This window comes from Capra hircus, chromosome 4, assembly GCF_001704415.2.
Source record: "Capra hircus breed San Clemente chromosome 4, ASM170441v1, whole genome shotgun sequence".
NCBI classification, from domain to species: domain Eukaryota; kingdom Metazoa; phylum Chordata; class Mammalia; order Artiodactyla; family Bovidae; genus Capra; species Capra hircus.
This window is the reverse complement of record NC_030811.1, coordinates 55,615,657-55,630,611: the sequence shown is the minus strand read 5'-3', so window position 1 is coordinate 55,630,611 and position 14,955 is coordinate 55,615,657. Positions and strand designations below refer to the sequence as shown.

The 14,955-nt window shown below is 41.6% G+C and overlaps 1 protein-coding gene across 4 annotated transcripts in view; it reads left to right on the top strand.

Annotated features, from left to right (window-relative positions):
• LOC102180455 (calcium/calmodulin-dependent 3',5'-cyclic nucleotide phosphodiesterase 1C) overlaps window positions 1–14,955 on the top strand; it is a 325,012-nt gene that overhangs the window by 230,953 nt on the left and 79,104 nt on the right. For all 4 annotated transcript variants that reach the window (XM_018047124.1, XM_018047122.1, XM_013963332.2 and 1 more), the window contains 3 exons: window positions 4,222–4,303; window positions 6,295–6,415; window positions 9,559–9,734. In XM_018047124.1, the coding sequence (XP_017902613.1) occupies window positions 4,222–4,303; window positions 6,295–6,415; window positions 9,559–9,734 (379 nt within the window). The remainder of the gene's footprint in view (window positions 1–4,221; window positions 4,304–6,294; window positions 6,416–9,558; window positions 9,735–14,955) is intronic.

Below are 14,955 nucleotides of genomic sequence, written 5' to 3'. Positions count from 1 at the left end.
CTTTATGTTTGAAGCCCAGTGACATTACTAGGCTATATTTCAATAATGATTGCTCTTTAATAGTTTTTCTTGGGACCTGGTGTGTTCCTTTTCTGTATAGATTCACGTTCCACTGATGAAATCTTTAACAATTTCCTTTTCCATTTGCTTCCTTCTTTTGGAAAAACAGTTATTTGTATGTTGCCTCTCTTGTTTTTGTTCTCTGTTATTTTCCTTTAAATTGTCTTGTAACTCTCTGATGAGTGGTATTTTTTTCATTCCTGAATTCTATGTCTCTTAATGTGTTTTTTCTTTTTTTTATCAAAAATAACTCTCCTTTGTGCTGCCTCCACTACAGTCTTCATTTATGTGATGGTTCTGTTTTTCTTTTCCATATCTTCCCTGAGCTCTTCTAGTTCCTGTTTCCCTGAGCCCTGGTTCTTAATAATTTCAGGAATTTTTTTCCCATCCTGGGAGTATGTATGTTTGGTCATCACTTGGTGGCACTGGTTTTTTTTTTTGATGAATGTTCCCTGTTATTTTTGTTTTTCTGTTCCTTTTTCCATTTTTCCTTTCCATGTAAAGTATCTTTCCATCAGGTTTTTTTTGTTTTCCTCCTGGTATTGGTATAGTGCTGCCTCTTCCTCCTCCTTCCCTTCCTCCTCTACCTCCATCACCTCTTCCTCTGCCCTTCCTCTCCTTCTTCATTTGATTATTATTTACCATCTTTGAGCGAAATGCATTATTTTTTGACCAAGTGTTTTCAGGAGATAAGTGCCAGGGAGAAACTGGAATAGCAATGTTCTAAGCTGCATGGTTTATTATGAGGTTTCTATGACATGGGCTGTGTGTGTGTGCGTGTGTGTGTTAGCCTTTACTTCTTGCCAGTCGGCAGTAGGCAGTAGTTGTAGGACGGCTCATGGCACAGTCTGTTCTCCATACACTCTTGCCGTGCTTGTATATTTTCTCATTCAGCATTCTCTTCTTTACTATTTCTTGAAGCTAAAGAGGGTTCAGAGTAGCTCTTCACATCAGTGTCAGCTGTCTCTCTGGTTTTCCCACATGATGGATGTGGGGTATTTTTCCTATCTGAATGAATTTTGAAAACCTCTCTTCTTCAAACTTTATCTGACATCTGTAGCCATAGGCCTTTTCACTGGGTGTCTTGCATCACCCCTCCTGGATATTCACAGCATTTGACAGTTGTTCCTCACATAGTTTTGATTGAGTTTACAGATTTCTCCTGCTCCTTGTTTATGTTTCTATTGTTTCTTATTCTGTTTTGAGAGGATAATTTCTGAGAGGGGAGGGCAAAGATGTCTTTACTATACTTATCTTAAATCCAGAATTACAGTAATTTGCTCATACCTCATATTTGTAACTTCTTCCCTGGGAAAGAAGAGTATATATTGCTGCATTTTGTTCAACTTGATGCTTTTGTTGTCTCCCCAGTGAATTACCTTTTCTCCACTCTACTGAGAAATACTCTCTTGTGATATCACCCAATGGTCTTTTGAAGCTCTTGCATTGAGAGATGCAATCTGCCCTGCAAAGTTCCAACACAGAAAGAACCTTTGTTTCTCTTGCTCGGTTTGCTGGTTACAGATAGCTGCTGTAACAAACAAACCCCCAAAATGTAAAACAGCACACATAAAATGAAACTTTATCACCAACTCATGTAAAGTACCAACCAGTGTTTCTTGATTGGAAGATGGTTTACAATAAGCAGTGCTTTTAGATCCAGACTCTACCATCTACATGGCTTCCATGGAGTTTATCTACATCAGGGCAGCAAAAGAAGGAAGGACATAGGCACATAGGCGTAGGAGATTTTGTAGGCCAGAGCTGTGGTGGAAACATACCCTCTCTCCTCTTGTTTTGTTGTCTAACACAAACTGGCAGATTCTGGGAAGTGTAGTCTAGCTATGTGGACAGGAAATAAGGGAAGGTTGTGAACAGTTAACTGCCTGCTTGCTCCCTCAGCTTGCTTATCACAGATGTCCAAATGGCCAAAGGAACTTGAGTATTTCTAACCAAATTCACCTTTCTATTCATAAATCAAGCATTCATTGTGTTCCTTTTGTAGACAGCTTATGTAGATTGCTTTAGTCAGCTATCTTAACCCTCCCACAAGAATGAAAGTTATTTATTTTTGTGCACTGTCCTGGAAAAATAAAATGAGTTCACTAAAAAATGTCCTTTTTGCCAACTGAGACTCTTGCCCTTTTTTTGGAAAACATTGACCTCTTTAATAAAGAGGAAAGTGAATGAATAATTCCACAAGGACCAGTAGTCATGGAGTCATACAATATTGTATTAGTCAAGCTAGATTCACCTGTAGAAGTACATTCTTCTGTATTAATTTCTGTGTATTTTTTCCAGTTTATAAATGTATCTGCCTCCAGAGGGAATTCTGGGATCACTATCTTAAAATAGGTTTATAGAAATTAGTAGTAGTAGTTATTTAAATTCAAAGGATGTAAGTGATATGAGTATGGGCAAGTCCGTAGGATAAGATGCTTAATGATGTTTAGACTTTTCAGTAATAAAATTCAAAGTAATGGATATCTTAGTAGTCAAGCAGTTAGTGTTCTTTTAAGCCACCCCCATTAAAATACACCAACAAAACAATGTATATCCCTGCTTCATAGGGGATAAGAGTGAGTTTTATTTGTGTTGGCTGAGCCAGCCCACTGAACCATCTGCACCACTACATTTACCTTATAAAGACTCTTCCTTCTCGTCATATTGCCCAGATAGAAAAAGCTTTGGAATAAGTTCTTTTTATCATGCTACTTGAGCGATAAAGCAGCCCTTAGCAAGGCATACTTGGAAACAGAAGGACCATTGTGTCCTATGGTTTGTTAATACAGGAAAAGGGTACAGAGGGAACTAAGCCACTTCGAGACTGTTCCTGAGGCCCTTGGATGTCCCAGCACCCACTGTGAGCCCCACTATTCAGCTTCCTCAGAGGCCCATTCCTTTTCCTTCTTTTCAATAGATCTTAAATGTGCGTGTTAGTTTTCTCCTTTCTCTCTGGTAACATGCCTTAGAAAGAAAAAACATTCAGTTTTTAAACTAGACTGGGTTGTCAAACTAGTTTATTATTACTCTTTATTTACTGTTAGTTCACTGATGATATTTATTATAGTCAGAGTGTAACAGTTAGATGTATTAAGTTCAATAAATGTTTCTCAGATCTTCACTTAGTGGAAATATCTATTGAGAAATAATACTTGTTCTTTGAATTTACTTGTATACATTTTCTCAGGTAATTGTCATTGTTATTGATGACATAGGGATTATTATCCTACATTTTATAGGTGATAAAACTTAAATGTAGAGAGGGAAAAATACACTTGCTATGATCACACAGGTGGTGGGAGCAAGGCCAGGTTCAAGCTGAAGTCAGTAGCCATTAACCTGAGCAGATTCTTTTCTTGTGAATTGAATAAACACAACTTTGTGGCTCTCAGAAGTGTGACCCACTTTCCCTTTCCTCTGGATATGTGACTGAAGTATTGAGCTCTGGTTCAGAGCTGTTCTTTAAAATCATCTCCATTTTTAATTAGACTTTCCATAGCGCTTGCTTATTACAAGCAAGCCTTGTATTACAAGCAAGTCTTGCCTTTTGGTGAGATTGAGAACATATTGGCCAGAGAATCATGTCTTATTATTGTCTAACTTGATAAACAGAAGCAATTATTTACTCTACCGCTTTTTTGTTCCACTTTTCATCATCACTGAGCCCTGCAGGGAAGGCCCCGGAAGCACTTAATTCCAGTTGTGTATGCCTTTAGGTACCATTCGGAGAATGATTCTGAATCAGCCCAGTTAGAATTGGTATCTCAGACACTGTCCACAACTGGAGGGGTCTGCAGGCTCAAATAGGGCTACAGGTAGGATGACTGAAGAACACACAAGAATTCTTGACTCTGTGCTGGCTCTCGGCCACAGGATGCGTTGCTTTGTTTATTTTCCTCAGGAGACCTATTGCTGCCTGATGAGGCTTTCTGTACAACAGCATGCGCTTTTGCAGTTGGATGGAATGATTGGACCCTGGAGGGCTTCAGCCTCCAGGTGTCTTTTATGCAGAGGAACAGGGTGCAGGACTTACTACATAATGTGACTGTAATAATGAAAAGAAAGACCAGTGGCCTTGGTGGAAGCTAAAGTTGTGAAGTAAAATCTGGGTGGCTCAGCCTTCTGTTCTTAATTTACTTTGACCTCCTGTTTTTCTAGGGCGATAGAGAAGCAGAGCTGGGTCTGCCTTTTTCTCCTTTGTGTGATCGGAAGTCCACCATGGTTGCCCAGTCGCAAGTAGGTACGTGTTTGCCAATCCATTGATGGAGAGAAAAACTAGAGAAGGGTGTCTGGAAGTAAGCTCAGATGCTCCGCATGATTCTTTGGCTAGAACCTGGCTCCATTCTGCTACTGTACTCGTGGCTTTGGCTGGCTGGGTTGATGGAGCCTCTTTCCCCATCCTCCTTCCTGGAGTGTGACTGGTTCCTGGGAAGATTAGACAGTGACACTGCTATCTCCATCATTCCCTGCCAAGAGAAAAAGGGGCTTCAGTCAGGCAATGACAGGAATTAGTGGTGGGAAGCCCATTCCGTTTCAGTCTCACCATTCTGCATTTAGTACCAAGAGTTTTCTCAGTGATGCATCCTCTAGCCCACTTTCCAAGACAGCACCATTTCCTAGAAGACCTCACTGCCAGGAATGGCTCTTTTAAAATATCTCTTTCCTTTCTACCTGTGTTCTTTCCTTCCTTCCTTTATTTCAAATAAAAACAAAAATTAGCACCTTTTTTTGGGTAAAGAATACTTTTGCACTTCTAATAGCTGTAATATATGTTCATTAGTATTATTTTATTAACAGAATTCTATTGCTACTTGTATAGGACAACTTTTGTCTTGCCAATTTCATTACAGGATTTTTTTATCATCCTTCACTTCTGTGTATTAAATGCTAGTATCACTTCTATCTTGGTCATTGTAAAAGTCAAGTAAGCATTTGTATACTTTTAAACACTATATCTCCTTTGATTAGCATTTGGCTTCCTTCCAGCTTTCATGTCACTGTGTAATGAGTTACCACCATTAGTCCCATATCATAGCACACTTTGGTATTTTTGAGTTGTTGAGATGATCAGTCCAGCCCAACATCAACTGTCTCTCCAGCATGGTGATCTCTCAAAGGTAACATTTCCAGATCTGACCCCTCTCCTGGTTTCCAACCCTGTTGGCCTTCTTCCATCCAAATATGGCCCTGGTACCTTGAGTCGGCAGGCCTAAGATGAAGTCTACCATCTTTCTCCCCGGTCACACTCTCCCCCATTGTCTCCGTTCTCTCTGCCTTCCTGGTGGAAGTCTCTGACAGACTCCACCTACAGCTAGGACCGCCTGCTGCTGTGCACCTATCCATGCTTCCATCACACGCCCACCTTAAAATGGCACTGTATCTCACCTCCCTTACTTTGTCTTTGAGCTTTATGATGTGAAACTTCTAAAATGATTTTCCCAGCGCCAGCTTCCATTGCTCTTTCCTACCCTCTCCATCTTGCCAGATTAATTCTCCCAAATAACAGCAGAAAACATCTTAGTACTATGCTGCCCAAACATCTTAAGGGGCTTCTAGTGCCTATCTAAGTCCTAACCCTAGCTTGGTACTTTGGAACCTTCCTCCCTGAACAGATCATGACCCTTTCCAGGCTTTCCCTTTCTGACTCTAAAAGAATTCCTAAGTTCGAGTCATTCCCCAGACACATCCTGCACTTTTCCCTGTCCTGTCACCTTGCTTATTTCACCCCCTCCACCTAGAATGAATAGCCTTAGGGCTCAGCTCAAATATCATGGCCTCCATAATGCTGTTTGCAACTGTCACAGTGGGAGGGAAAATACCCTCCTTCCCTAACCTTCCTAGGGGCCTTTCTTTGGGCTTCTCCTTAGGCCCTTTCCATTTTTATGCTCACTGAGTTCTATAAACTTCCAAGGGCAGGCAGGTTGTGTTACAACTTTTCTCACAGTGTTTTTTACATAGTAGATATTGAATTTGCATTTTTAAGCATTTTATTGAACTGTCTACTAAAAAGTTAAAGGAAAGCTATGTAGGGGAAATGGAACTGACTCATATGATAGTCAAAGCAAGGATTATATTAAATGATTAAGACCAACCTAAGCTCTCCTAATCTGATTTGGCTCTCATATGTAGATGAATTTTAAAAGAAAGCTACAGCTCATCAGTTTGCACGGGAACATTGGAAAGGCCCCAGTTGCTATGTAATTCCTCTGAAACTTTGCTGTTTCTCTCCAGGTTTCATTGATTTCATTGTGGAGCCCACCTTCACTGTGCTCACAGACATGACCGAAAAGATCGTGAGTCCACTGATTGATGAGCCCTCTCAAACTGGGGGCACTGGGCAGAGGCGTTCAAGGTCAGTGTTGAAGCTTGAAAGCTGGGGGTCAGGGTGATCTGTGCATGGGGACAGACTTCTTCTGGAAGGCATGGGGGTGGTACTTCTTAATCGTGTTCACCCTACCTCCTCCTTATGAGACGTGTCTGCTTCTTCCTTTTTCTCAGAGGAGTCGAAGTTGTACACTCTGTATTCTCCAGGCTGGCCTGTAAGGGGGTAATCAAGGTCCAGGTCGTGAAATATAGGTGCCCAGTACTGCCCCCACCCATTCTCTCTTTTGGTGGCAGTGCCCACAACGTCGTCAGTCACTGCACTTCACCTGCCAGACCCAGAGAGTCCTTGCTCCCCACACTCCAAAAGGAAAGAACCGTGGATCAGAGTTATCATATTAAGTGAAACTTTCATTTCTAGGTTCAGGAAGAAAATTAAGCAGAGGGGGGAAAAGAGCTGAACTTTTAAATCACCTTCTGCCACAACATCATTCCACCCGTCCATCTGACTGTGGTTGAGTCGGACACTGTCCCACAGGCAGTCTTGGTGGTGACATCGTGAAGCGCCGGCGCCTAAGAAGTCTGGCACTTTGCGCCGCATTCTGTGTGTTGTGTGTGTCACTCAGTCATGCCCGACTCTTTGCAACCCCGTGGACTGTAGCCCGGCTGGCTCCTCTGTCCATAGGATTCTCCAGGCAAGAATACTGGAATGGGTTGCCATTTCCTTCTTAATCAACATCGTTAAACGGAGTCAGAGTGTACAGCCTCTGGAATCATATGGCCAGTTAAACATCCTGACTCCATTTCTACTTAACTGTACCATCTCAGGCAAGTTGCCTCAGTTTCCCCATTTGTGAAAATGTGGATTATAATACTCATAGGTTGCAGGGAGGATTAAGTGAATTATTTAATCTATGTAAAGCCTATATATGATAGTTCAGTTGGTAAAGAATCCACCTGCAATGCAGGAGACCATGGTTCGATCCCTCGGTTGGGAAGATCCCCTAGGGAAGGGAAAGGGTACCCACTCCAGTATTCTGGCCTAGAGAATTCCATGGACTGTCTAGGCCATGGAGTTGAAAAGGTTCCAACACGGCTGTCAACTTTCACTTTCACTTTCAAAGCCTTTATAACAGGGTCCAGCACAGAGGAAGTGGCAGCTACCATAATGCTAACACTCTGTTCACTGGTATTAAATGGTTTGTATTACCCACTAGTACTGCTATCCCCTCCTCCTCATCCATCAAAACCTTGGGCCCTGTCATAAAGGAGAGAAATGGAATGAAGAAGAAAAAGAATAGAAGAGCAATGAGAGGAAGAAGGACAAGAAGATTAGGACAGAGGGAACCCAGGAATGCTTAAGGTGAAGGGACCTAGTCAAAGGCTGCTGACAAAGAGGTCAGAAGCCCCCTGCCTGAGTCCCACACCTCCACAACTCTGCCAGCACTGGGCTGAGATCTGCTCTACTTATCTAGTTAGTCTTGATTGTCATTCAGTGGATTTGTATTTGTATTTGTAGTTCCCTGGAAATGTGTGATACTTTTAGGCACTGTGGTCACCTAAATGGGAAGGGAATCCAAAAAAGAGGGGATATATGTGTACATAAAGCTGATTCACTTTGCTGTAAATAGAAACTAACACAACATTGTAAAGCAGCTGTATTCCAATAAAAGTTAATTTAAAATAAGTACACCTTCAAAAAAGTCAAGTTTCCCAGGAGGATGGCACTTTCTATGTTATATATATATTACAGAAGGCAATGGCACCCCACTCCAGTACTCTTGCCTGGAAAATCCCATGGATGGAGGAGCCTGGTGGGCTGCAGTCCATGGGGTCGCTAAGAGTTGGACACAACTAAGTGACTTGACTTTCACTTTTCACTTTCATGCATTGGAGAAGGAAATGGCAACCCACTCCGGTGTTCTTGCCTGGAGAATCCCAGGGACGGGGGAGCCGGGTGGGCTGCCGTCTATGGGGTCGCACAGAGTCGGACACGACTGAAGTGATTTTGCATATATATATATATTTCTGTATTTCCTAAAGTTGCCTCTGTTTAAAGCTTCGAGTGGTATTATATATTTTTGTAATTTCATTTATTTCTTTATTTTTGGCTGTTTGAGTCTTTGTTGCTGAATGGATTTTCTCTGGTTGCAGTGAGCAGGCGCTACTCTTCATTGCCCTGCACGGGCTTCTTACTGCAGTGGCTTCTCTTGTTGCAGAGCACGGGCTCTGGGGCATTTGGGCTTTAGTAGTTGCGCTCAGGGCTCAGTAGTTGCCATTCCCAGACTGCACAGCACAGGCTCAATAGTTGTGGCACACAGGCTTTGTTGCCCTGAGGCATGTGGGATCTTCCTGGACCAGGGGTCAAACCCATGGTTCCTGCATTGGCAGGCAAATTCTTTACCACTGAGCCACCCGGAGACCCCTCCAGTGGTATTGTATTAAAAAACAAGTCTTATGCATGACTGATCTCTCACAGTCTCCATGCCTCTCTACCTTCCCCCAGGTACAAGAGGAAGTCCCCTTAATTCTAGCTTGGGTATCCTGGGATCAGAGTTTCTTGAGTACAGGAGGAGTTGGAGCTAGAGAGAAAGAGGACCAAGTGACTAAGTAACTTAGAAATGTAGTCAGTGTGAAGGAAGGTAGGCAAACTGTGGAACCAAATGGAAGTCAGGTTTAAATGGGTTAATTTCAGGAAGTCAAAGACAGAATTCATGTGTGGGGAATCTAGTCATATGGAAAAAGAACATTTGAAATATGGGGACCTTTGGGACTGAGCTTTGGGACTGAGCAACTTCACTTTCATGTTTCACTTTCATGCATTGGAGAAGGAAATGGCAACCCACTCCAGTGTTCTTGCCTGGAGAATCCCAGGGATGGCGGAGCTTGGTGGGCTGCCGTCTATGGGGTCGCACAGAGTTGGACACGACTGAAGCGACTTAGCAAATTGGGACTATCAATACTCATGAGACTGAAACCTTGACTTTTTTTTTCTGCTGAAAATGGAGAATTTCCCAGCTGTTGCATGTCGAAAATAGAAATGACAAACCTCAGGCCCCAGGAATTTCACAACGGTAACTTGATGCGTGTTCACCACTCCTCTCTTAGGCTTGCTTATCAGCACACATTTTCAAACTCTAACCTTCTCTTTGGTTTTTTTTTTTCATCCTCCAGTTTGAACAACATCAGTTCAACAGATGCAAAGCGATCAGGTGTCAAGAGCTCTGGTTCAGAAGGAAGTGCCCCAATCAACAACCCTGTCATCCCTGTTGACTATAAGAGTTTCAAAGCCACTTGGACTGAGGTGGTGCACATTAACCGGGAGAGATGGAGGGCCAAGGTGCCCAAAGGTAAGGTGCTGATGGGGAATCTTGTTCATACCACTCAGACCCACTCAAAAAGCAAGACGTTGCCACCCCTGATTTAGAAGTATTGAAAATGAAGCACAAACTCAGGGTATATATTCAAATTGCTGAATGTTAGCAGAGACCATCTTTTGCTCTTTATTATATCCAATACTTAGTGCATGAGAGAATGAGGTTGACTTCCAAGCCACCTGGTTGAGTGACCTTTGTGCTATATGTCCGGATACTTCTCAAGATGAAGATTGTGCAGAGGACAGGTGTTCCTCCTATTTCTTGGTCTCTGCTAGGCCATCTTGTCATTCTTATTTTATGACATGTGGCACATTTATCAGGCCTTTACTCCTTTTATCTACCTTGGTCATTACATTGGGATAGAAAAAGCTGTAATCTCCTTACATGCATTTTTGTCTTCATGTTTTCAATTTCCCTTCAGTTATTACTCAAGTTGACCTTCTGAGATGAAGGTAACTCACAGGTAAACAGAAATTCAAAGAAAAGTCTTCACTCTTGGTACTATAAAGAAAAAAAGATTGAAATCTCTTTGTTTTTTGAAAGTCAGAATTAATTTGCATGTTTGTGTTTACCAAGCATGTGTTCCATGATTCATACATATGACATGTTTATACTGTAGTCTACGTAGGAACACATAGCTGTGGCAAGTCTCATGAAGCTATGATGCCTGATTCTAGAGACAATTCTAGAGTGGATGATTCTAGAGTTCTAGAACCAGGAGGCTAATCTCAGTGGGTTTTGTGGAGGTACACCTTCAACAGCAGTCAGTTTCTGCCAACATCTGTTGCTTGCCTACTGTATGCCAAGCTCTGTGCTGTGTGTTATTCACCGAGGTGAATATCAGGCATCCTTGTCCTCAAAGCTCGAAGTCTCCTGGGTGGGGACAGGGAGGCATTAGCACAGAATTCTTTCCAAGTAGGAATGGTAGTTCAGTGGAAGCCTGTACTCCTCACCAGCACCCACTGACCTTGAGCCCCGGAATTTTATAACAGGCAAGCAAAGTTTTATCCCCGGTCATAGTATTCCACACTTTTATATACCCAGTGTCTGCCCAAGGGAGAAGGGTAGGAGTAGGTCTTGTTCCTCAAGTATCGGAGGCACTGCTTCCAGTGTTCAGAGAAGGCAATGACACCCTCTCTAGTATTCTTGCCTGGAAAACCCCATGGATGGAGGAGCCTGGTGGGCTACAGTCCATGGGGTTGCTAAGAGTCGTACATGACTGAGCGACTTCACTTTCACTTTTCACTTTCATGCATTGGAGAAGGAAATGGCAACCCACTCCGGTGTTCTTGCCTGGAGAATCCCAGGGATAGAGGAGCCTGGTGGGCTGCCATCTATGGGGTCGCACAGAATCGGACACGACTAAAGTGACTTAGCAGCAGCAGTAGGGACAAGATCACACTGCTGGAGTTATTCAAAGGCCAACACTGTGTCCTGTCCAAGTGGCTTCTTAGTTCAGGTGGGGCAAAGTGTTTATATTTACAATTCTTTTAAGGCATAGTTGGGCCCTTATCATTTGAGGATGTCCTGAGCTTGCGTCCTGAGCTATGGAGAAGAAGCCAGCTCTTCTTCGATATATTAGGTGTGGCATCTCACAGTCTGTTAGGATGCTTTAAACCTTGAAATCCTCCCTGTTGGCAGGCTTTGCAACCAGCAGTGGCAGCTACTGCATCATTTTGAGAAAGCAATCTCTTATAATCAATTACACTCATTACGCTTGAAAATTCAGCTCCTGACAACACACAATTGAAAGTGGTATTTCAAAATAATTTGTTTGCAATTATCTGGCTTACTAAAATTACCTTCTGAAACTAATCACCTGGGAGAGCATTAGACAGTTTCTTTTCTAGAAGAAAACTGGTCCTTTAAAAAGAACAGGTAAATAAACACTGAAAAAGAAGTGAAAGTGTTTGTTGCTCAGTCGTGTCTGACTCTTTGTGACCCAATGGACCCTGCCAGGCTCCTCTGTCCTTGGGATTCTCCAGGTAAGAATACTGGAGTGTGTAGCCATTCCTACTCCAGGGGATCTTCCTGACCCAGGGATCGAACCCAGGTCTCCTGTGTACAGGCAGATTCTTTAACATCTAACTCACCAGGGAAGCCCAAAATTAACACTAATAGTTTTAAAATATGTGAGGCATGCTAATAGAGATAAGCTTGTCCCTAGCTTGGTTGAGGTGCTTGGGAAGGCTTCTTGTGTCTGACTAGGATTTGAAGGATGTCTGGGGTTGAGCATTAAGTGGGGAACAATGCAAAAGGGATTGACAAAGCCACAGCCTCCAGGGTTTATGTATGTTTTTGTAGGAGGACAGTTTGGGTATCAAAGCAAAAGTTAGTTGGGGAAAGGGAGAATTGAATCCCTACTTGCCATGTGTTCTTTGGCTAATCCAGGCAGATTCTTTGAGAAAATTCCCTTTGGGGGATGGTAATAGATACCACAGAGTTGGTGCAAAGAACAGAAATTATATAAGTAAAGAATGAGAACAGAGCCTGCACCTGGTTAGTGCCTGATAAATGGTAGCTCTTATTTTGAAAAATTGGAAAAGAAAGTTTAAATGCAAAGTTAAGAAGGTGGTGGTCAAAATGCCAATGTATAATTAATATTTTATAACATTTTCTGCCTCCCAATAATGCTGTTGACTGGTTGGCTGGTGTAAGAAATTCAGTTTGCATCTGTTTTTCTGTTGGTGATTGGTTTGTGCTGTACTATCCCAGAATGTTTTGTTCATGATTCTTTTTTACCAGAAAATCCTGATTTCAGCAAAGACTGCCCTGCATTGGGGCACTTGAATATATGTTGTTATTAAACTGATCAGAAATGGAATTAAATTCAAGGCTCTAGTTTTTTAATCAAACTATCTAGCTAGGCCAGAACACATAGTCGTTAGGAAAGATTGAATCAATATATATTTTTTATAGCTCTTAGGACTGAAACTCATTACTCCCATACAGAGATATGTAGGCATTAACAATTTGCAAGTCTTATCAATATTGACCAGTTTCCATTCAGAATTTAATACTTTTTAAACATGTTTTTCTGATGTAAGAATAATAGATGTCTAGGTTACAATGCTGAAATATAAATAAAATATACAAGGAAGAAAATAAAAGTCACTCATTCCAGCAAAATGATTCTTGAGTTTTTTAAAATTTGATTTCCCATGTACCGTGCTCATGCTCTGTTGCTCAGTCTTATCCAGTCCTTTGCGACTCGTGCCAGCCTGTAGCCCACCAGTCTCCTCTGTCCATGGGATTTTCCAGGCCAGAATACTGGAGTGAGTTGCAGTTTTCTCCTCCAGAGGATCTTCCTGACCCAGAGATTGAACCTGTGTCTCCTGCGTTGGCAGATTTTTTACCACTGAGCCATCTGGGAAGCCCCCTTAAATTGAGATCATAGTGTAATATTGTATTTTCCTTCTCTGTTTCTGTTTTGAAGATTTTATTCTTATACTGGATACTCTTAGAAAGAGTGATTTATATGGCTGCTGCTGCTGCTAAGTCGCTTCAGTCGTGTCCGACTCTGTGCGACCCCATAGATGGCAGCCCACCAGGCTCCCCCGTCTCTGAGATTCTCCAGGCAAGAACACTGGAGTGGGTTGCCATTTCCTTCTCCATAGTTGAACCATTCCTCTGTTACTGAGCATGTTAGTTTCCAATTCTTTATTATTGTATATAACATTGTTATGAGCATCCAAATTCAGAAACCTTGAGCCCCCATCTGATCATTTATCTAGAATAAATTTCTAAATATTAGATTTCTCTGTCAAAAGTGAAGTAAAGTCGCTCAGTCGTGTCTGACTCTTCATGACCCTATGGACTGCAGCCTACCAGGCTCCTCCATCCATGGGATTTTCCAGGCAAGAGTACTGGAGTGGGGTGCCATTGCCTTCTCCAGCTAATTCACTAGTTTAGTATGCAATAAAATAACAGAGGCTTTGAATAAGTTAAACTGGCTAGTAACAACTAATTAGTTTTCTTCAGTGATCACTGCTCTTCAGTTCTCTGTCAAAGTAGGTGAGAAATTCTAAAGCTCTTGATATATGTTATCAAATTTGTTTCTGGAAAGTTTTTTTTTTTAAACTAGATGTTCACCTTCAGTAGAAATGTAGTGAGAGTGCCATTTCTTTATATTTTTTCTCATTATTTTACTCTTGAGGATGTTTACATTTTTATTATTGATTCATGATAACTCTTCGTATATTAAGGATAGCAATTCTTCAGTTGACAAACTGTCTTGCAATTTCTATCCTACCTCTATCCAGTTAGTTAGTCAGTCAGTTTGTCCTATGTCTTTTAACTTTGTTTATGGTCTGCAAAATACATCTTATTTTTATTTTGCCAGAGATTAGCTTTATATTTTTATTGAATTATGTCTCTGTCAATATAAATATGAAATAGTATATAACAATACTTCTTTGTAAATGCTGAGAAGTTTATTGAATTTTTAAAAATTTCCTTCATTGTCACTCAGTTTTTATTGAAATAATATAAGATTTTCAACCTAGGTGATCATAAGTAAATTGTAAGTAAATTACTATTTTATAACTCCTTGGTGGTTCAGATGGTTAGGGGTCTGCCTGTAGTACAGGAGACCCGAGTTCAATCCTGGGTTGGGAAGATCCCCTGGAGAAGGGAATGCAACCCATTTAAGTATTCTTGCCTGGAAAATCCCATGGATAGAGGAGCCTGGCAGGCTATAGCCCATGGAGTCACAAAGAGTCGGACACAACATGTCATAAGAGTTATAATTAACTTATCCTTTAATATTATTTTAAATAATTGCATCAAGTTTTATATCCAACTTAACAGTTACTTTTATTTAACACTATGATTTACAGTATTTTTGCACATCATTAACATGTTTTCCTCATTCTGAGTTTTTAATGTTGACTGAATTTTTCTGTCAGCTGAAGCACTTTGGTTAAAAATTTTAGAAAGGTAGCATGGAAACATCTTTTGAGTCCTGAAGTGGCAAGGAGTACCTTTATGTTGTGCTTGCTGCTGCTGCTAAGTCGCTTCAGTCGTGCAGCCCATCAGGCTCCACCGTCCCTGGGATTCTCCAGGCAAGAACCCTGGAGTGGGTTGCCATTTCCTTCTCCAATGCATGAAAGTGAAACGTGAAAGTGAAGTTGCTCAGTCGTGTCCGACTCCCAGCAACCCCATGGACTGCAGCCTACCAGGCTCCTCCGTCCAT